This window comes from Prionailurus bengalensis, chromosome X (genome assembly GCF_016509475.1).
Source record: "Prionailurus bengalensis isolate Pbe53 chromosome X, Fcat_Pben_1.1_paternal_pri, whole genome shotgun sequence".
Taxonomy (NCBI): domain Eukaryota; kingdom Metazoa; phylum Chordata; class Mammalia; order Carnivora; family Felidae; genus Prionailurus; species Prionailurus bengalensis.
Window position 1 is genome coordinate 93,158,082 of NC_057361.1, and position 22,645 is coordinate 93,180,726.

The 22,645-nt window shown below is 45.2% G+C and overlaps 1 protein-coding gene across 1 annotated transcript in view; it reads right to left on the reverse strand.

Moving 5' to 3' along the window:
* Positions 1–22,645, reverse strand: part of AMOT (angiomotin) — a 63,196-nt gene that overhangs the window by 15,167 nt on the left and 25,384 nt on the right. Inside the window, exons 6-10 of the mRNA XM_043571340.1 lie at positions 18,670–18,814; positions 17,512–17,604; positions 14,829–14,974; positions 1,175–1,324; positions 21–211 (exon numbers count right to left, since the gene is read on the reverse strand). Coding sequence (XP_043427275.1) covers positions 21–211; positions 1,175–1,324; positions 14,829–14,974; positions 17,512–17,604; positions 18,670–18,814 — 725 coding nt within the window. The remainder of the gene's footprint in view (positions 1–20; positions 212–1,174; positions 1,325–14,828; positions 14,975–17,511; positions 17,605–18,669; positions 18,815–22,645) is intronic.

The window sequence follows — 22,645 nt, forward strand, 5'->3', positions numbered from 1 at the left end:
CCCGGAAGCCAGCCACTTACCTCTGCGCAGCTACGGTCGCGGCGGCGTCTAGAGCGAAATGCCTCATCACATTCTCCTCTAAATACTTCTGCTCCCACTTTGTCATATCGGCTTCCAGGGCCAGAATCCTCTCCTCCTTCTCGCGAAGCAACTCCATCAGCGCAGTGGCGCTGTGTTCTGAAACACTGGCGGGCTGAGGGTTGCCCTGGCGCTGGTTGGGGAGATGCCGAGACCCCTCGGGTTAGTGAGAGAACCATGCTGGCAGCCCCACTTGAAGAGCCCCTATTCTGGAGAGCGTGACTGCCCGTGCCACTTCAGTTTGGATCCTGATCCAGAAGCAAGGGGAATTCAGATTTCCTCCCAAGGCAACGGCACTTTCTATCTTGGGGCCTGAACAGGAGACTCCTTTGATCGGGAAAGCAGCTTGCCACATCAAATAGTCATGCCGTTCAGAAAGTGGATCGTGGGTTGAAAAATCACTATCCCTGCCTGCTAGCACGGCACACACTAGAAATGGACATTAAACACCTAGGATTGGGCCCCTACCTTGCCCCCAACTTGTTGTGTGGCCTTAAGTGAGTCACGCAACCTTTCCTGGCTCTTGATTTTCTCCCACGTGAAAATGAGGAGGGGTACGGCCAGATGATTCTAAAGACCGGAGCGTGGGGCACCTGGGTGGCTCAGTCAGCTGAGCGTCCGACATCCGCTGAGGTCATGATCTCGCGATTTGTGAGTTCGAGCCCGGCGTCGGGTTCTGTGCCGACAGCTCAGAGCCTGGAGCTGCTTTGGATTCTGTGTCTCCTTCTCTCTCTGCCCCTCCCCCACTTGTGCTCTGTCTCTCTCTCTCTCTCAAAAATAAATAAACGTAAAAAATAAATAAAGACCGGAGCCAATTCTAAAATGTCTGGAGTCTATTTGTACAGCATTTTCACTTCTTATAGGGTCTACTGTTCACATGAAAATAAAAGGTACAAGACAATAGGCATTAAGGATTTTGCCGGGCTACGAAAGCTAAGGAAGCTGACCTCACTGTCGCAATCAGGAGGTGGTCTGGAGGAAGATCAAGTGGGGCAAAAACACCTAAAGATGAGCAAAAGTGTGGCTCTTATCTTCATGTCCGACACCCAATGGAAAACCACCAATCAGGAGCGATCTCGTTTTAAGTTCTCCGTACCTGCTGAATTCTGAGCGATTCCAGTTCCCTCTCTAGCCGCGTCCGGAGACGATGCTCCAACTGCTCACGTTTTTCACATGCTGCCTGGAGCTGTACGAGGGCTTGCTGCATCTTCTCGACCTTATCTACATACACCTGCTTCTTTTTCAGCTGAAATTCCAGGTAGGGAGAGATGTGAGATGGCACAAAAGAGGACAGCAGAGTCGGTTATCCCAATTATCCCAGTTATCCCCAAATCCAGCCTTGTGTTTACATCTCTTTCTGCCCCGCTCCAAGTAAAGAATGAAATGGCAAGAAGGTCCTTCAGGATGAGGAGTACGCTGCCTTGTACTTATCGTGCAGAAAATGCGATGGGGAAGAGGAACTAGGAGCCCCCCTTGGACAGTTTCTGCTTCTCAAAAGTGAAGTTACCATGCAATGGATTATAAGAGTTTTTAAACCTCTTCATTGACTAGCACTGCCCCACTACACGTTTATGAAAAGAACACAGGTTATTTGCAATTTCTGCCTCACTCATGAGCCTGAGTTGATAACACTGGACTCTGAGAACCCAGGACTATAATTTCTCAACTTTATGCTAAGCCCTTTACAGATATCTAAAGACTCGAACTAATGAGTCAAATCCAAACCTAAGTGAGTCAAACGTGATTCTTCCTCTCTACAAGCCTATGAACCATAACTAAAAGCAAAGGTAGAAGCAGGTTGGGACAAAGAATTTGAAGTTTTTAATTTATTTTATAATGTTCATTTATTTTTGAGAGAGAGAGGGACAGAGTGTGGGCAGGGCAAGAGCAGACAGAGGGGGAGACACAGAATCCAAAGCAGGCTCCAGGCTCCGAGCTGTCGGCACAGAGCCCGACGCAGGGCTCGAACCCACAAACCATGAGATCATGACCTGAGCTGAAGTCGGATGCTAAACTGACTGAGCCATCCAGGCACCCCTGAGACTAAGAGAATTTGAGTTCTTTGTCCCCTTGTAGTTTATAGGCCAAATCCTGGCTCCATTGGAATAGAGGAACGAGGATCTCAAGGCTCTTTTAAGAAGGCATATACCTCAACACTTAAGAAGATTGGGCTAAGTAAGTGCAGCTTCCCAGCTTGTTAGCAAATGAGGAGGTTATGCTTTTCATCATATTCGTGGGGTGCCTCTCTTGCTAACAGAATCAACCCACGAATTCTTTCTAATGAATACATTCTTCCAGGCTAGTCTCACATCTGTCATTATCATTAATCATGGAAGCTGAGGTTAGTTAAGGATACTTTCACTTTAAGATCTAAATCGAAATATTATTGATGACCCTGTGAAGAGGGAATTGAAGAATTCAGCTCAACTCGAACTTTTCAACACGTTCCCAAGCCCTTGAGCTAGCTAGCTAGATAGTTGCAATGTTAGAAGTTACCCTTCCAGAACTGCCCAGACGCATTTAGCGGGGGGGCAAGCCAGCAGGACCAACCCGGCTCCCCCATTGCGGAAACCAGGTAACTCAACAGTAATGAGTCCAAATGACTGCTGTCGAGAATGTCCAGTCAGACAGCAATGGCATATGCCGAACTCTCCTTGTCTTAAATGCCTTGTCCCCAAATGAGGATAGCCAAACTTCATCTAGGTTGTAGAAAACCGATCTTATATTTTCCTATCAGACCTGTGGTATACTTTGCCTAAGTGACTTGGAAAAGAAAACTTAAAAAAATTCTTTTCCTATACTTTCTTGACACTTCCTTTCATTCTAAGATCTACTTCAATTTAGCCTTGTGGACCAGTTGAGGTGAGTTATAAGTCTAGATGGTTTTTTTTTTTTATCCATTAGACTTTTTCCTAGAAAATAAAACAAACAAAAGCCATTCTCTTTCTTTCAGCAAGCTTACACTTTTCTTTCCTAGGATAAGTAACTATTTGTAACAACAATGTCTAGGGCAATCAAGACCTTTAGGCCATGGATGTCTCTGCCTTCCTATTTGCTAAGCTTAGAATAATTGGAGAGCAGGGAATATCCTCTAACTTCACCTTTTGGGTTCCATAATCCTCACGAGCTATTTCAAGTTGAATGCATGTATTTGTGAATCACTCTGAAAATCCTAGGGGAGCAGTGCAATGTTAATGCAGAGAATGTTAACTATAATTACTGAGGCTTACAGCAGTTATACTTAAAGGCAATTAAAGTTAGCATGCAGTTCTTGCCTTAATGGTAAAGTACTCCGGTGCAAGCTCAGAGAACTGAAAAACAAGCAGCCCAGGGCCTGGTGGAGGTCTCCACACCCTGCCTTTCTTGAGAAAGAAAACCTTAATACCTTAGCAAAAGCATCTCCAGCAGTAGAAGTCACTGAACCAACCCTTCCGGAAGGGAAAAGCAATAAAGGCCCAGGGAGTTTTCTGAGCTGGGTGAAGATAGGCATGCAGGTCAGACAGCTTTCACAAATCCAATTATGCTTTGCCACTGAGATGATTATACATAAGGTACCAAGACCACGGTTACTGGCATAATTCACCTCCCACCTCCTTTAAAAGAAGAAAGAGTGTAGTTCACCCATAAATACCATGGTCATTTAGCAAATGCTTAATCTGTAGATAACTTAAGACAGAAAAGGACAAGTGTTGGATGCTACCAATGCAAGACCCTAGAGATGAAATCCACAAGTCAGCTGTATTCTAAGTTACGTACTCTGTTTTCTAGATCTCATCTATATGTAGAAAGGAACAAAGGTCTATATGGTTTATTCATTCCTCTACTATCGTCATCGTGATAAATCCCCTTTTCTTTTCTGCCTCGCCCCTGTACACGTATCTCCTGTGCTAAGCTCCTCAAATGTTAGATTGTTAATTAGGACATTCTGGATCCCCAACTTCATCTTCCAATGTGATCAGAAACTCCAGTGGTTCCTTCTTAGGTAAAAAGAGAGGCCACATAGTAAAACGGTTATGGTCATGAGCTCTGGCCTCAAACAATCTGAGTTCTCCCACTCACTAGGTACGCAAACTTAGGTAGGCTATGTAATTCGTCCACCAACAACATGGAGATGATGATAATGTGATATACCTCTATAAAGATCAAATGAGATAACACATGACGTGCTTAGTAGACCACCTCATACAAAAAGTACTTAGAGTTGTTCTTTTTTTTTAAAAAAAAAAGTTAATGTCAAATCACACATGCTCTGGTCCTTTCAACTCTGAACATTCATGCCAGATAGCCTTGATATGGTTCTCATTATTTCTGTAACTCTAATTATCACATTCATGTCAAATGAAGACAAACCAAACAAATAACGACAAAGACAGAAACCGACTCGTAAATATGAGAACAAGCTGGCAGTTGCCAAAGGGGAGGGGAGTGGGGGATGGGCAAAGTGGGGGAAGGGGATTAAGAGGTACAAACTTCTGGTTCTAAAATATATAAAATATAAAATATATATGAAAAGCACAGCATACGAATGTAGCCAATAATACTGTAGCACACTTATCATGGTGAGTATTTTGTAATGCACATAATTGTTGAAACACTATGGTGTATACCTAAAATTAATATTGTATGTCAACTACACTCAAATTAAAAAAAAAAAACACTTAAAGGCATTAAAAACACAGCCATTTTCCCCTAGGAAGACATATAAAACTAATCCTCAAACGCTTCATATGATAGAGCTTCAGATATCTTTATAAGACAAGGCCATTCACTGGAGATACAATTAGAAGCAAGTGCTAAGTAGCCACATGGACACCCTATTTTCTCCAAATGACAACATTTCTCCAAATGAGAAATAAATACTTTACTTAGAGTCAAAGGTACTGCTTTAAAAAAAAAAGAGCCTTAGGCAGACCTCATTCCCTACAATACCACACAGAGTCTCACATATTTCTTTTTTTTTAAATTTTTTTAATGTTTATTATTTTTGAGACAGAGAGACAGACAGAGCGTGAGTGGGGGAGGGGCAGAGAGCAAGAGGGAGACACAGAATCTGAAACAGGCTCCAGGCTCCCAGCTGTCAGCACAGAGCCCGACGCGGGGCTCGAACTCACAGACTGCGAGATCATGACCTGAGCGGAAGTCGGACACTTAACTGACTGAGTCATCCAGGCGCCCCCAGCTATTTCTCTATTTGACAGCGAAATGAAAGCTAAAGGAACCAAGTGGCAATCAGGGAACTTGGATTCTAGTCCTAGCTCTGCCGTTGATGGTAATTTGTTTCCGTGTTTTCGGCCTCAGCATCCCAATTTGTACAAAATGAGGAGGGTTTCAGGAGTCAGCAAAGGAAAATGGTCAGCGGCAGGCTAAATCCATCCATCTCCATTCATTTATATATTGGCTACAGATGCCTTCCGGCTAGAATGGCAGAGTTGAGCAGGGCCAGTTACAAAAGAAACTGTATGGTCTACAGAACTGAAACTGTTTACTATCCGGTCCTTCTGTAGATAAAATGCCAGACCCTGGAGTGATTTTTGAATTGTTCTGTGGAGTGCTTCAGAGGCCACGGTGGTGGGTAAGTTGTATCAAATGGCTTCTCTTTTACGTGTTGTATATATTAGGGTTCTACCTAAAACTTAACTTCAACAAAGACTGCCACATCGTCGAAAATATATATGAATATATACATGTTCTTGTGTGTTGTCTGTCTGCCCTAGCGATTGGGCCTGTCATCTGACCTCACTCCATCATGTTTTCACACGTGACACCTCAGCATGGCTAAATAATTTAAGGTCCCTGAGGACCCCATAGTATTTCACACCTCAGTGCCTTTGGATATGGAGATTTTAAGAAATTTAAAAAGAAATCACTAGGCTAGGGGCGCCTGGGTGGTGCAGTCGGTTAAGCGTCCGACTTCAGCCAGGTCACGATCTTGCGGTCTGTGAGTTCGAGCCCCGCGTCAGGCTCTGGGCTGATGGCTCGGAGCCTGGAGCCTGTTTCCGATTCTGTGTCTCCCTCTCTCTCTGCCCCTCCCCCGTTCATGCTCTGTCTCTCTCTGTCCCAAAAATAAATAAAAAACGTTGAAAAAAAAAAGAAGTAAAAAGAAATCACTAGGCTAGAGAGATGACCTCAGAAGGTCTCTAATAGTCTTTCAATTCACAACTATTTTATGGATCTCAACTTCCCCTTTTCCCCTTCAACGTTGACCAACAACTGAGGAAGGAGGCAAAATGAGATCCCAGAATTCTGTATGGGCGCATTCTTGGGGGCAAAAACAAAATAGAAGTTCTGCTTTAGTTTGTGTGTATGTGCATGCAAAAGACAGAACATGTAATGGGTGTACTCTCCATAGGATCTCAGATGATTCGTTTCTCCATGTCTTCAGCATTCAAGGAAGTGAAAGTTCACTTGAAAAGTTTCTAAAGCCAAGGTAGTGGCTCAGGTCTAGAGATGAGTACTCATGGGCCTCTAGAAAAAGCCAAGTAAATCCATCATTTAAACCAAATTTTCGGGGCACCTGGGCAGCTCAGTCTGTTAAGCGTCCGAGTCTGGCATAGGTCATGATCTCGGGGCTCATGAGTTCGAGCCCTGTGTCAGGCTCTGTGCTAACAGCTCAGAGCCTGAAGCCTGCTTCGGATTCTCTGTTTTCCTCTCTCTCTGCCACTCCCCCGCTTGTTTTCTCTCTCTCTGCCTCTCTCTCTCTTTCTCTCAAAAATAAATAAAACATTAAAAAAAATAAAACAAATGATCTCTGGATATTCAGTGAATAGGAGAAATCATTCCACCCATTCAAGTTTTCTTTCCAAAAGCCAGTTTTCAAAAACTTGTCAGAGCTCCCTTTCCCTTGCTTTCTATAATTCTATATTCTCCTAATGGTGTTCCTTAAATCACTCTTAATTTGTGTCTTGATATTTTAGACTCCCCTTCCCTTCCAACTCCATCCCTACCTGCTACCACAAAGGTCTAATAATGTATGGGTGTTTATTCTTTTGCTTCTATACCAATGGTTCTTAACTGGGGGCGATTTTTCCCCTAAGGGGTCATTCAGCAATGTGTGGAGACATTTGTGGTTGTTACAGCTCGGACTGGGTTGCTCCTGGCTTCTTGTGGATAGAACGTCCTGCAATGCACAAGACAGCCTCCTCTACTCCTACCAATGAAGAATTATCTGGCCCCCAATGTCAATAATGTTGAGGAGATCTCATTCATGCCGCACCTTCAACAACTGCTTATATTCACACTTTAATATTATCATGCTCTCTTTAGTCACAGAATAATCTGTCATTCAAATCATCTGACCTGACCCTGATTGTTGCTTTTCTCGAAGTCTCTCATAATGTGCACTCTAGTAGTATCAGTCATTGTGTAAGATTTTATTCATGTGTGGATTTGTTCGTTTGTTCATTCGTTCATTCAACAGAAACTTACTGAATGCTTATCATGTGTCGGGCCCTATTCTACATCTGAGAGGAGCAGTGACGCAACGAAAAGCAAGACAAAGTCCCTGCCCCATTAGAGAGCAACATCCCATAAGCCCCATTAGGGCAGGGCCCTTTTTTCCTTTGCATCCCTCTGAGGTCCTAGTTCGAGTTCATGTTTTCACGGTCCTCTTGGTGACCAGCTCATATGAAATAGCTGTCGAACAGAAGAGTAAAAATGAGCATAGCATAGCTCAGCTGTAACACTACAAACATATAAAAAATAAACACGTACATTCATTAATGTATCTACTCCGTTTGGCAAGTCAAGTTAAGGGTGTCACGTCATTCGGATTAAGAGAGAATTTTTTAAAGGGGAACCAAAGTGGGATGAATGGCAGAAAGGCAATCCAGCGAAGAATAGGGCAGATACTCTTGAGCTCAATCAATCATATTTTTCCATTGCACTTCTGCAATAATTTGAACCCATTCCCAAGCATTTGGCAGATCTCTTAACCTCCTTCTGACTCAGGAAAATCTGATCCCTGCAAATGAATACCACGTGATGGCATCTTTTCCCTCCTTCCAACAACTGTGGACGTCTTTCAAATGTATTTTTTTAAGGATGGCTATATACAAAACTACTCCTGGGGCCCCTAAAGCTACCCATTGATCTCGGCCATTTGCAAGGAAGTCATTTAATGATTAACCTTTTCCATGTATGCACTGGTGGACACAGCATAGGGTAGGATATTTTAGAATTAAGGGATCTGGATTTTGTCTTAGATTTATCACTAACTGTATAATCTGCCTGCACTTCAATGTCCTAATCTGTTGAAAGCAGACAAAACCTGCAAGGTTCATAGTGGGAGATATAATAATACGTTTGGAAATGTTTTCAAAAAGTTAAAAAAAATACATAGGGGGTAGGGATGAATAAGCAGAACACAGAATTTTTAGGAAGCGAAAATAATCTATATGATACCATAATGACAGACACCTGTCCTTATACATTTATCCAAACCCACAGAATGCACAACACCGTGAGTGAACCCTAATATAAACTACGGACTTTGGAGCAATGATGTGTGAATGTAAGGTTCATCTACTATAACGAATTTTGCCTCTTGGTGGGGGATGTTGATAATGGCAGAGGCTATGCGGGTGTGGGGGCAGGGAGTATATGGGAAATTTCTGTACTTTCCCCTTCTATTTTGGGGGGAACCCAAAACCAGTCTTAACAAGTAAACTCTTGGGCGCCCGGGAGGCTCAGCTGGTTAAGCGTCCGACTTCGGCTCAGGTCATGATCTAGAGGTTCATGGGTTCGAGCCCCACATCGGGCTCTGTGCTGACAGCTCGGAGCCTGGAGCCTGCTTCGGATTCTGTGTCTTCCTCTCTGTCTCTCTCTGCCCCTCCCCTGCTTGTGCTGTGTGTGTTTCTCTCTCTCTCAAAAATAAACACTTAAAAAAGCTTAAAAAGTAAGATCTTACTAAGTAATAAAAATATACAGATGGATAGGTAGAGGGGGTGGGATATTATTACTGGCTGGCTGAACATCATCATATACACACACTTCATTGGCTAAAAGACACTGAAACAAATAATACAGAACTAAGTCCAGTGCCATAGAAAACATCCTTCACTATGTCTCATTTTCATCTTCCCTTCCATTGCCCACAACTCCACTCACTGTGTCACAAATGTCACAATGGAAGGATACTTTCTGGGGCACCCGGGTGGCTCAGTCGGTGAAGCATCTGACTCTAGATTTTGGCTCAGATCACGATCTCACAGTTCAAGGGTTCGAGCCCCACGTCGGGCTCTGTGCTGACAGTGCAAAGCCCGTCTGGGATTCTCTCTCCCTCTCTCTCTGCCCTTCCCTGGTTCGTGTGCATGCACTCTCAGTCTCTCTTAAAATATACAGGTAAACTTAAAAAAAAAAAATAAGGGGGTGCCTGAGTGGCTCACTTGGTTGAGCGTCTGAGTCTTATTTCAGTTCAGGTCACGATCTCACAGCACAGAGCAGCCTGCTTGGGATTCTCTCTCCCTCCCTGGCTCTCCTTCTCAAAAGAAATAAGTGAACAAACATTTAAACAAACACAGAAATAAACTGTACTTTCTTTCCTCGTCTCCTCTCCACACAACTAGTTATCTGTTGCTCCGTGAGCCGTTAGTGATTTCTGTTGGATTTGATTCAGCCTTACTCAGGAGCCCCGGGCTCCAAGTAAGAGTTCCCTGTGAAGCAATCTGGTAACACTACCCTGGTATTAGCAAGCTGCCTGTGTCTGTTGAAACCACCTCTAGAAACTTGCTACCAAGAGAACGGAGTTCATTCTGTTAAGGAGACTGAAGGAATTACACAAGGCTTCTACTTTGGGAATTTAAAAAGGTAAAACCACAGGAAAAAAAAACTGAGAGAAAGCAAGCTCTGGGAGGTCACTCCGTCTCTATTTGGGGTGGGGACATAATTTCTTCACATACTGGGTGCAGCAACACCTACCTCAATAAAATATGCGGCCTTAAATCTAGGAAAGGCCATTCTTAGATGAAATGCCCTTCAAATGAGTCAATAATTCATCAGCAGAACACCCTGGAAGATTCCTGGCTAGATAACGTACTCAGATCTTCCATCCAGACTTTATAATCCAGCGTAACTATTACATGAGTTTTACCTAGAGCAACAAAACCCTGTCTGTTTCACGATTATTTGGGATGGGACATAAATGTCGACGCCTAGCACGGCTTCCTCTACTCCCGGGAAAGGAGACCAGTCACGGTACTGTGAGGATGGCACAAAGCTGTCCATCTCTCCAACCAAAATGACAAATCAAACAAGTGGCAAGGTAGCCAGACATAAGAGAAACTATCAGCCATAGAGACTAATAGTGGAAATGGAGGGAAACAATATGAATTTCGTTCTGAAGAACCGAGCGCAGTGGCAAAAGGACACTGGAAAACGCGCTGCCACCAAGAGTTATCGCTGCGATGTCTAAGGCATCACCAGCCATCGTAGTTGAGCCAAGGTTAACACTTGGGCCCCCTTTCCCTGAATCTCTGTGGCCGTCATTCTAGCCTCGGGCCAAAAAACAAGGCTCACTGGTGGTGGTTGTTGTTGGGCTTTTTTTGTCGTTGTTTTTTTCTTTTGTTTTTTGTTTTTTGTTTTTTTGCCAGCCCTCCCACATTCCGCTCTGTCCCTTCCAGTGCACTCTTCTCAGTAAGCGGCCCACCCGCAGCATCTTCCCTCTTTGATCTCGCCGGGGCCTTTTTCCCACCATCCCTGAAACAATTACCCAAGCAGTGGCTCGGCTCTGGGTCATCATAAGACAGTAGCCAGCCAGAAGCCTGGGCTGCCTTGAGCCTTGTGAGTGGATATGCCAGGCATCTGTCGAAACTCTCCAGTGAGGTCGAATTGGTGGGGGTGGGGGAGATCTCTCTGAATGGGAGAATGCCATGGTTGCTGTGGGACACAGAGTTCTTTTGACTTGGGAGTTTAATGAGCCTTCACTTCAACAGGACCTACGTGTCCCGAAAGATAAGGGCAAGGATGGAAAGGCACCATTTACCTTGGCTGCTGCTTGCTGCATAGGCTGCAGATTGGTGGCAAGACCTGGATCATAGTGAAGCACCAAACAAACAAACAAACAAAAAACCCCAGAAAACAAAAAACAAACAACAAAACCCCAAACAGGTCTGTTCTTTAGTAAAAGTGCTAGCCCCTTGCCAGCAAGATACTTTCCCTAACGTCAACAGAATGGGGTCCATCAGAGAATCTCTGCTGAGTGTGGAAGGGGACGGAAGTTGTGACGGCGGCGGGAGAAAGTTCTCTGTATGCCTGAGGCACATTTCTGTATAGAGCTTAGAGAGCACAGTGGATGCACAGTATCACGGGCAAGAGTCTTCATGGGATTAGAAAAATGAAATGAATTTCGAGAAAAGCATCTACGTGAGGACTTTGTACAGAGAAAGACGTAAATGCATGCAAGGGTCCTTGGACCGTTAATGTAGCCATAATGTTTCCCTGGAAGTCTTTGTTTTAATTGAGATATATTTGACATATAACATTATATTAGTTTCAGGTGTACAACATAACAACTTGATATATGTATTGACCTGCCCTGACACTTAGCAGGCTAAGAAAATACTCCCTAGACAAATGACTTAATTTGGGAAAATTTCCCTAATTCTCCTTTGCTAAGCAGACTACAAATATTTCCCCTGGAAGAACTTCTAGGAAAAATTCGGGGTGCCATTTGTGAGCCATAACTTAATTCTCTGTTTATACAAGACATAGGCAAATGTCTGACATATTCCTCTGCCTTCCAAAAGGATTATACATAAGCCATCTCCAACAGATAGAGGAATACATTTTCTGTTCGCGAATACCATTTCTTGATTTAGAGATGTTCACGGATTTTGTGAACAGTAAAGATTCCTTACTCGATTAGTTCCAGGGCCACCTTCCCTAATGTCCCGTACTTAAAAAATTTGAGGCCAGGTAGAACGAGCTTAGTGGGGGTTGAGTGCCAGCAGAAAAGCCAAACTTCAATGATCAATTCCTGTATTTGAGAATAAGGAAAAGGAATGTTTCCTTTGAATATTACAGAGGAGACAAGACAAACACCACCTAAGAGCAAAGCGAGCTCTGATAGGCTGCTAAAACAGAAAAGAAAACACGAATCAGTGGATTTTTCTTGAGAAAAAGAGTCTGGAAGATATTACACGGCCTCTGCCCTTGTGATTCTACTGGGTAGAAGGCTCCCAGCCCGCTCTCCCCCATCAAATGTTCCACCTCCTGTAGCAAGAGCAACTCAGAATTTCCCAACCACTAGCCTCTGAGCGAAAGCACAAGTTGGATGAGGGCTAAAAAATTAACAATAATTGATGAGTTCATTTGACATATCTGGCCGCTAGATGCCATGATTCAACCCTAGCCTAAGTTTGCGAACTTCTTTTTTAAATTGTAAATCTACGTGTTTTGGGGGCAGGGCCCTGGAAGACGACTACAAATCTCTGGAACGAATGCCCAGAAAAGCCTCAGAAGTCTGAAGCCAGAAATATATTTCAGGCAACTGTTTCAGTGAGGGCTGCCCAGTGGGAACTACAAATTAACATCCTCTCCTTAGATGCATATTATTTTCATGATTAACAACCAGTTACCACTGAGCCCTAGGACACAGCAAACCGAGAGAGTTGCAGAGTCTTTGTCCCATTTACCTCCTACTGGATGGGCACCCTTCCTGGAGGGGCAGCAGGACTGTGTATATACCCCAATCTCGAAGCAGTCTGGACAAGCCTCTTGTTGAAAAAGAGGGGCCCAACGGGTAGAGCGTTTTTTTTTTTTAATGAAAAGATGCAGGGGTTACTAAATCTGAACAAGAAGCGCCCACATTTTCTCCTTGGGAATGGAACCAAAGGATGATTCAGATCGGGAGACGAGCAGCAAGGGCTAGGGAATTCATGGGCTGGGGAGTCATGAGATTCCAGTTTTATTCCTGGCTCTACCCAACAAGCTACTTCTCGGCCAGTCTCTCGTCCCTTCTCTAAAATAATACAGTCTTATCCTTGTCCTGTAATTGATTCTGCGATTTCTTCACAAGAGGGGGAAGGGAAAGAATGTACGAGAAGTAGCAAAAGGTTAAGCAGTGTGCCCCTGAGGTCTGGACACCAGACATATACGAATATTCCTCATGTTCAGGAAAGCAACTCAGCAGTTGACACAGACCACGGATGAAGCAGGACGCTAGCCAGATTTTATACAACCTGTAGTTGAATGATTAAGTAAGTCAGGTCAAGGACATCATAGGTCAGGCAATATTACCTACTGGAAATGTATGAATCCACAACCCAATCCCAGCAAGCACTTTAATCCCCATCCCCAAAAAGCAAAAGATATCTGTGAGTCAGGAGATCTCTGGGAACTAGAACCATTCTTCCCGAGGGAGAGGAGGCAGGTCATGAATGAAGGTAGGAAAGACACTTCACATACCAAAGCCACAAGGCTGAGGGCTTGGTCACGAAACACTTTTTTTTTTTTTTTTTTTGGTCTCAGGTTTATAAAGCTTCCAATTTGTTACAATGGAGGCTATTTTTTGTCTTAAAAAAATTCAAATTTTAGGGGCGCCTGGGTGGCTCAGTCGGTTGAGCATCTGACTTCGGCCCAGGTCATGATCTCGCTGCTCCTGGGTTTGAGCCCCGCGTCGGGCTCTGTGCTGACAGCTCGGAGCCTGGAGCCTGCTTCAGATTCTGCATCTCCCCCCCCCCACCTCTCTCCCCCTCTCCCACTCACACTCTGTCTCTCTGTCTCAAAAATAAACATTAAAAAAATTTTTTTTTAAACATTCAAGTTTTAGAATAGTGAGATGTGAAATTTTCTTCACCAAGTTACACTTTGGCATCCATTTTTGTTGGAACATACCCATTCCCTGTAGTACAAAACACTGAAGCGTCAATACAATGACGACGGACACCCACGATTAATTAATGACAGTCCAGCAGCAATATTCCCTCTATTTCACATGAACACAGTTCAGTGTTGCAATCGAGTAACATCCACATCAAGACTAATCAGATGCACATTTATCATATGCTTAGGATTTGGGGGGCCCTTGTATTTGTCAAGGAAAGACCCCATCCTTGCACACAAATAACTGACACTTTCTCCCTGTCACATAGCCAGTAAAGGCCCAGGGCACATTTCCTGGCCTGCCATAAACTGTAAATTTTCCCTGGGTCCCATCCTGTCTTGGACCCCTTCAAGATTGCTTCTATTTCAGAACCAATCTGCAAAATAAATCCTAGGACGAGAGCCATAGCCATCAAGGTTCTTCTTCTTCTTCTTTTTTTTTTAACCCGAGTGGACCAACTTCCCACTGAATATCAGGAGACAAGGACCATTTTGATTTTAAGATCCTTGGAGTACTTTAAAATATCTGGAGCCATTTTTTAGCCCTTCTAAGAGAAAGCTTTAAAGCCCTATAAGGGCAGAAATTAAAAAAAAAAATATGCATCTGTCACAAGCCTAAGGCAGGGCTAGGTCCATAGTAAGAACTTGGAAGGAGGTGGTCAGTTTATTATTTGAATGAGCAAATGGAAATTACTTCTTGACCTTGGTGATTTTCTCTTCTGGAGCCAAAGGAAGGGACTTGCAGGGAAGAAGAAAGAAATCAAAGTCCACTCATACCGGGAGAGCTGTAAGGAGAAGTAGCAGATGGTACCTTCCGGTTGGGGGACAGCATAGGTGCCAGTTCACAAAAATGGGGAGTCCCCAGTGCCCCTGATTTTCCAGCTCGCCCCCTCTTTGGGACTCATATGCTACCTTAAGGAAACCGCACATACCTCTTCCTCCAGCTTGACCACCTTGGCCTGGGCGTTGCTCAGGGCCTGGTCTCGGATTTCAATGTGTCGCCGTTGGTCCTCATTGGTAGAACGGGCAGTGGCCAGCTCGGCCTCCAGCTTCTCCTTCTCCCTCTGGCTTTCCTTATCTATGAAGACATGAATTATCAATACCGCCATTCTGGAGCTAGCTCAAAAGCTTACCTGAGCAAAACTGACAATCATACCCATTACTAGATATCCTCTAACACACGGCTAAATGCACCAGGATACCCAAGATTGAGACCCTATCATTGGCTCTACCGCTAACTTGTTATGTAAACTCAGAAAAGTCACCTAACAATGGTTGTGGTACACAAGCAAGGTGAATGCAGATGTAAAAAAAAAAAAGTTTTATGAAAAGTATTATGCAAAGAATACACACACACAGAACAGGTAGGCTTGGGTCTTCAATTGTATTTCCTCAAGTGGTCTTGTATTGGCAAAAGAGCAACTAAGCCCCCCGAAATTTTCCCAGTTACCTCCTCCTGACAATACGTTAAATCGATCTAAAAATGGTATTCCGTAGAATGTAGAAAACCTGAAATCCCACCCTTTACTCACTGACGTGATTTTCCAACTGAAATAAGTCCAGGATTGCCTTGTAGGTACAGATGACCATGACACGTGTAGATACCCCCCTGCCTTTCTAGGTCCCTCCCGTTTTAACGGGGACAAACCTCATACCAGAAACGCAAAGGGACAGTTTTGATTCTCACTTGGGGGTTAGAGTGCCCTTCCTCTGCACACCGTGATACTTAAGTTTCTAAGAGAAACTTTAATAGGGCAGCCCCGGGTTCCCTCCCACTCTCCCTTTACCTACCCATAGAGGGGCACCTCGGAAAGAAATGAACATTTGTTGAGTACTCACTGCACACCAAAATATTGTACTAACTTAATCCTCAGGAGAGCCATACAAGGGAGGCGTTATTCTCTTTTCCATTTTGTATGTGAAAAAAAAAAACGAGACTCGGAGGGCTTGAATAACGTGTACCAGGCCTCACAATTAGTAATTGAGGACACACTGGAGCCCATACTTAAGGCCAGGCTGTTCTAAACTCTTTCTAATGAGACTGCCTTCTCCTAGGGTTGAGCTGGTTGGGTCTCTTTAGTGTAACTGGAGCACATTCCCCAGGGAGGCTTTTCAAGAGGACCTTCTTGGCTCTTGCCACAGCCCCAACCATGCAGCACCCCGTCGATGTCCAAAGGCGAAAAGAACTAAAGGGCCGTAAGTCATGCCCTCTTCCCCGCTTGCTGAGTGGAGTCCATTTTTCCCTTCTAGAACCATTCGACAGTCCCTCACCGCATTGTTAATACAATTTTTGTTTCTACTAAATTCCCACATTGTATAAACCAGTAGCAGAGCTCGTGGCACACCTGAAATACCATCGCCACACACACACGGAGGAATATGAACTAGCAGATCCCAGGGCAAGAATCCATACATTTTTCTCTTTTGTTTCGTTTTGTCCTGGGAGGCCGCCATCTTCTCCACCAGCGAACTACCTTCCAGGGTAACGGTGACACCGCAAAAGCAACTTCACAACAATTTACACGAGGTACTGATGACACCAGAAAAACTACATTCTTCCCTCTAAGACATACTGACAAAGGAACGGGAGGCTCAGGGAAATGAGGAAGAAAAAAAAGCCCCACTTCTGAGGCCAGAGCACAACAGAGCAACCCGGGAAGGGAGGGGGGTATTGTAAGTGAAGATCAAACAAACTTGTAAAAGCTGACTAGAAGCCGCATGGAATGACTTGAAAGGGTCATGTGGAGGCCCAGCAGAGATGGGGCCTGACAAGTCCCCACCATGCACTACTCTAGCTGGGAGCCCCAGTGAGGGAGGCTGGGAGTAGGGAACACCAATTATGGACATCTGCAGAAGCGAGGGTAGTTCATCTGTTTCCCCCTGTGGACTCAATCCACTGCATAGTTTTTATTGCTGGTTTTATTGTAGCAATTGGAAAGAATGAGGCATTGTCTAGCTGGGTGGAGTCTATTAGGGACCGATAAAGAACAGGATTAGTTCATTGTCACGGTCCTCCGGAGTATTTCCAGACAAAGGAAACAGTATTATGAGGAAAGACATAGTTCTGCCCTCCCCCACCCCTCCAACTCTCCAACCAGAGTCACTAGTTCAGGCCATAGCGGCGGGTCCTCCTGTAGCTGCCCTTGGAGTCTGCCAATATGTGACGATATGATTTAATACAGGGTGTTGAACCAAGGGAGCCGCAGGTGCACATCAGGTATCCCAAACACTAATCATCAATCCTGCATGTTAATCCCATCTCTACCAGAGCCAGCACATGGAGCCCTCAACAATAAATCCCTTCAACATTAAGCGACCCCATGTTCACTGAGGTCCTTTGCAGCTAGCCTTGACAAAAGCAGGGATTTCAAAGGGGCTTCTCTGCTTTAATCCAGAAAGAGCCACGTCGATGTGACTAAATGTGGCAAGCAGCCTTCTTGGCCTAGAAGGAAAAGAACAACACTCCCAACTTTATGCCCCAACAGGAAAAAGAATCCCTAGATGGCATTCACCCTGTTCTGGCTGTTCTAGACAGATAACAGAACTGTGTGATCTTTTTACACATCTCGCTCCCAACCACACATTCATACCTGCTGCTGGAGCTTTCAGACTTACTTTTTGCAAACAGCTGAGAGATGGTTTTTCTAGTATCCTCCGACCCCTCATATTCCTTCTCCGCAAGCTGCTTGTTGGCAGTCTCGAGACGCTCTGTGGAATTCAAAGACAATCAACAAACAGGTCCTCATATACGAACTTCCAAGCACATGGTGTCTGCCCTCTAACCACTGATCTTGAGGGGGGCGCCTGGGTGGTTCAGTCAGCTGAGCGTCTGACTCTTGATCTCAGCTCAGGTTATGGTCTCGCGGTTCACGAGTTTGAGCCCTGCGTCGGGCTCTGCACTGAGAGGGTGGAGCCTGCTTGGAATTTTCTCTCCTTCTCTCGCTGCCCTGACACCACTCGCGCTCTTGCTCTCTCTCTCTCTCTCTCTCAAAATAAAAAAATAAATACTGATCTTGGGCAAAACAAGCCTGCTTCTTCTTGTTACTCAGGAATAGGTGACACAGACACACATTTGCAAATGTGGAACCCCAAACAGAACAGAGCCATGGTAGGGAAGGAGGAGGTGAGTACCGAACACTTTCACTCCTCACTGACAAAACCTAAGTGTGGAATTCTAGATGCGAATGAAGGAATCTATCCCTGAATATATGACATCTTTCATTCACCAGGAAAAAAGAGCACCAAAGTCGTCATAAAAAGTCTTCAAAGTCGTGTGACATCAGAGCTAGAAGGGGACCATGGGCAGCATCCAGTTCAGTTGTCTCATTTGATCAATAAGGTCATCTAAATCCAAAGACGGAAGATAACATCCCCCAGGCCATCAGTTTTGAAGATGATGAAGGTTAAGGTAGAAACACAAGCAGGGAGCCCTAGAAACAGTGGAGGACGTCACTGTTTCAAGCTTGCACCGCCCCAAGGCAGGCTTCTGCAAAACCCATAAGGGAAGAGAAGCAGCACAGATTGTGGGGGCAGGGCCAGGAGGATCCGGGAGTCACGGGAGGGACACCGTCTGACTCAGACATCACCTCATCCCACTTCGATTAAGCAAACTTGGGACCAAGTTGTATTGCAGTTCCCGAACCCTAGCCTTATCTATGCCCTGCAACTTAGCGACCATGCTAGCGGGGTGGTCAAGCCCTGAGAGCCTGAAGGTACTCTCCCCCGCCTTTCCCTTCACTACCTTGGCCAGTGCTTCAGAAGGAAGTCCCTCACCTCTCAGATCCCTGTTGAAGTCGTGCATTCTTCGAATTTCACCCTCAAGCTTATTTCTCATGGCTTTCTCCAGGGCCTCTCTTTTGGAGGATGACTTTACAAGGTTCTCATATGCCTCCGAGACTCGCTGGATTTCTGTCTCCACCTGAAAAAAAAAAAAAAAAGAGGAAAGATAGTGGGGATGGTAGGAGCTTAATGGGAAAGATGGTCTGAAAACATATATGCAAATCCTTAATAACAGCTTCTCCCAGGGCTTTACAGATGGCCCGACGCCAGCACAACACAGTCAGATGAGAAAAGTTTCCCAGAAGAATTGCTAAAATCAACCTTCAGCTCAGCAACTAATTCACAGGGTCACGAGACTCCCTCAGGTTAGAAACAAATACCGTTTCTGCCGTCAGAGAAGGTGGTAGGAGAGAATAAATTTCATCAGTACAGTTATAAATGATTTTCATTTCTGCATGAGAATCTTCCTAATTTTGAAAATACTATTAATAATGTATATGGTACATAGGTAACATTATTCCAGAGTTTCCAAAGGGCTTTCCCATGTTTGTTTCAATTTGCCCGGATATCTGCCTTCACAAGGACACCTCCTCCCATCTTAGCAGACAGAAAAGTAAAACTGCCCTTTCTGAGATCGAGTTGGTGGCAGAGGCGAAGCCTCAGCCTTATGCAGTAGTTCAGTTCAATCTAACAAACTTTTACCAAGGGCCAAATATTTACAGAACTCTTAAAACTATGGTGGGGAGGGGCACCTGGGGGGCTCAGTCGATTAAGCGTCCGACTTCAGCTCAGGTCATGATCTCATGGTTTGTGAATTCAAGCCCCATGTCGGGCTCTGTGCTGACAGCTCAGAGCCTGGAGCCTGCTTTGGATTCTGTCTCCCTCTCTCTCACTGCCCCTTCCCCGCTCTTCTCTCCCTCTCCGTCTCTCTCTCTCTCTCTCTCTCTCACACACACACACACACACACACAAATAAATAAGCGTTTAACAAATACGGTGGGGGTGGGGTGCCTGGGTGGCTCAGTCGGTTAAGCCTCCGACTTTGGCTCAGGGCATGAACTCATGGTTCGTGGGTTCGAACCCCGCATCAGGCTCTTTGCTGGCGGCTCAGAGCCTGGAGCCTGCTTCAGATTCTGTGTCTCCTTCTCTCTGCCCCTCCCCTGCTCGTGCTCTGTCTCTCTACAACAAACAAATGTTAAAAAAAATTTTTTTAAATACGGTAGGGTGTGTGAATATGAACGAGGACATTATTGTTTCCCTTCAAGGAGCTCTCAACCTAATCAAGAACAAGAATATAGAGAAGGACGCATTATTCACAACAGTAGAAGTAAGTACCACAAAAGAGCAGGGGAGGAAAAGGTATTCCTGGTTGGGGTGAGGGGAGAGGCAAACAATTTCAGGCAGGAGGTGGCATTTCAGTCAGATCCTGAAAGCTGGGTCAGATTTCAATGAGCAGAGGTGAGGGGAAGGGTATTCTATTCTGAGTGAGCGAATGCATTCCCAGAATGACCAGTAGTCTCATTTGGCTGGACACTGTGGGGTACACGGACGGAAGCTGATGAGATCTGGCTGCAAAGATAGACTGGAGTCAGATCATAAAAGGGCTTTAATGCCAGGTATTTGGACTTTCTCCCGTAGTGGGAGACCAGGACAGATTTTTGAACAGAAATTCGTGATCGGAGTTGTGTTTTATGACACCAGTGCAAATCCTGTAAAATGCAACAACAACAACAACAACAACAACAAAAACCCAACAACAAAAACCCAACAACACACAAAACCTCAAAGAGAAAGGGTCTTGCCCCAGATCAGCCAGAATCGGGAAGAAAACACGAAATTAGACTCCAGAGTCTTTCCGTAACCAGTATAGCTTCATTGCGCACAAAACAGCCACAGAGATATTTGCATACAATTTATATAAGATAAATAAACCCCATGGCCTATTAAGCAATTTGCAAATTAAATCTGACTCCTACAGCCATTCCGCATTCTTTCTCAGTTTTCCACCACCCTTCTTAACACAGCTCGGGGTACTTTATGGAGAGAAATATCAGGCCTCCAGCGGGGGACTGGGGGAAAGGCTGGGTTACCAAACAACTCAGATTCCACCTGCCCCAGCTCCAAAATGATGCCTGAGGCAGGACTGCCTGCAAACAAATGAGGCTTACACCAAAGAAAAGAGCGGACTCCAGAGTGTTTTTCTCCTTGCAGATGGCACCAAGATAACAGCACAGAAGGTGAAAACTGGTGAATGGCATTTTGAGACAAGATCTGCGAGGCCTGGGCCCGATAAAGCTCGTGCATGAAATTCAAGTGCTGGGTACAGAAAATAAACATTTCCATTTGAAAGATCAGGCTTGGTATTAGTTGGCTCTGGGCAGCTTTGAGAAGGCAAGGCTTTCCAGTCCCCTCACAGAATGCCACACCCGGAGGGCAGTCCCTTCACTCCCGTTGTTCGGAGTGCTATTTCGAGATCTGGTACCAAATTTTTCCCTACCCCCTGTGTAGACGCCGTACCCCCCCCCCCCCCGCCGCCAGATGGACCGGTGTTAACTTCTGTCCACAGGACTTTCCAGGAAAAGAAGTCACAGAAGGGCATATCCCCTGGTTTGGTCTAGGGATGTGGTGGTGGGTTTCTGTCTAATTACTCCCCTCATGAGCCTCGGACCTTCGTATTTTGTCTAGCACCAGCTGGTATCTACCATACTCTTCCCCCTTTCCTTTCCCTCTTCTCCCCACTTATGCCTCTCATTCACTGTGGCATTGGGTCAACCTTCACTCCCCGCAACACTCACGCTGTGCCAATGACACTTGGTTGAGGCATCTTTCCCCCCACTGGGGAACAAGCAACAACAAACAACGACACAAATCCTATTCTGCTTCTCTCCCCTGTCACCCACCTTGCCGATCACTGCGTCAGAGACGGGGCTGGAGCCACCCTGAAATATACAGTTTGGGGAGGGGTATTAACCGTTTAACCCAATCAGCCAAACAGGCCAGTCTGCTTTGAGAGTGAGAGTATGGTTAAATTTGTTGCACCAGTATGACTGGGGGAGGGATGTACAGTTAAACGAGAGGAGGGAGAAAATGTAAAAGTGGGGGTGGGGGGTGGGGGCAAAGCCAGACAGAAACGCTTCTCATTCAACCCCAAGAAATCCCGTCCAGATTCTGGCACACTTTGAGGGAGGTGGTTTTGCTACATCAAAAAAAAAAAAAAAATCCTCAGCTGACAGTAAGCCCTCTTCGACTTTAGGACCCAGATCTGGTGTTTACAAATTCTCAGTTTCATTTGGGCCCCTGAAATTTCCACTCCTGGGTGTCTCCTAAGGACAGAGTTGCTGAACAAAACCGGGCAATGTCCCCTCCCTCCCACACCTTCACCCTCACCTCCCCGGAACAGTTCACGTTGTCGGGAGATCAAAACCACATGAGCGCCACAATGAGAAAAGCTGCAAAGAGGCTGCCAAAGGCATAACCCTATTCGCCGACAGCCACTGGAGGCCAAGAGCTAAGATTCCTCGCTTAGGGCACTCAAGAGCTAAAGTCCCAGCTGGAGAAGACAGGACGGACCCAGAGAAGCAAGTGAACTCTATGGGACATACACCCGTTTTTGGACTTCCTCAGCCTAGGGCTGGCACCTGTCACCCAGCTGTGGTGCTAAGCCCCTCCTGCCCCCCACACACACCAGAGAGAGACAGCAGATGCTGACCGTGAGCTGTAGGGGAAAACCAAAGCAAAAAGGAGGCAACAGAAGAGGTGCTGAAAAAAGTTGCTATGAGAACTCCCACTTGGAAAAGCGCTCTAAGACTTTTCCAGAACAAGGCAGGGCAGGATCTGGATCTAACTACAGTGGTGAGATTTTTGTAGGAACTGTGGTTTCACATTGAAGATCCCAATTCAGTACTGGGGAAAATATAACCAAGACAAAAGGCTGGCAGGATGTTCACCTATACAGGTATGGTCAGGGTTC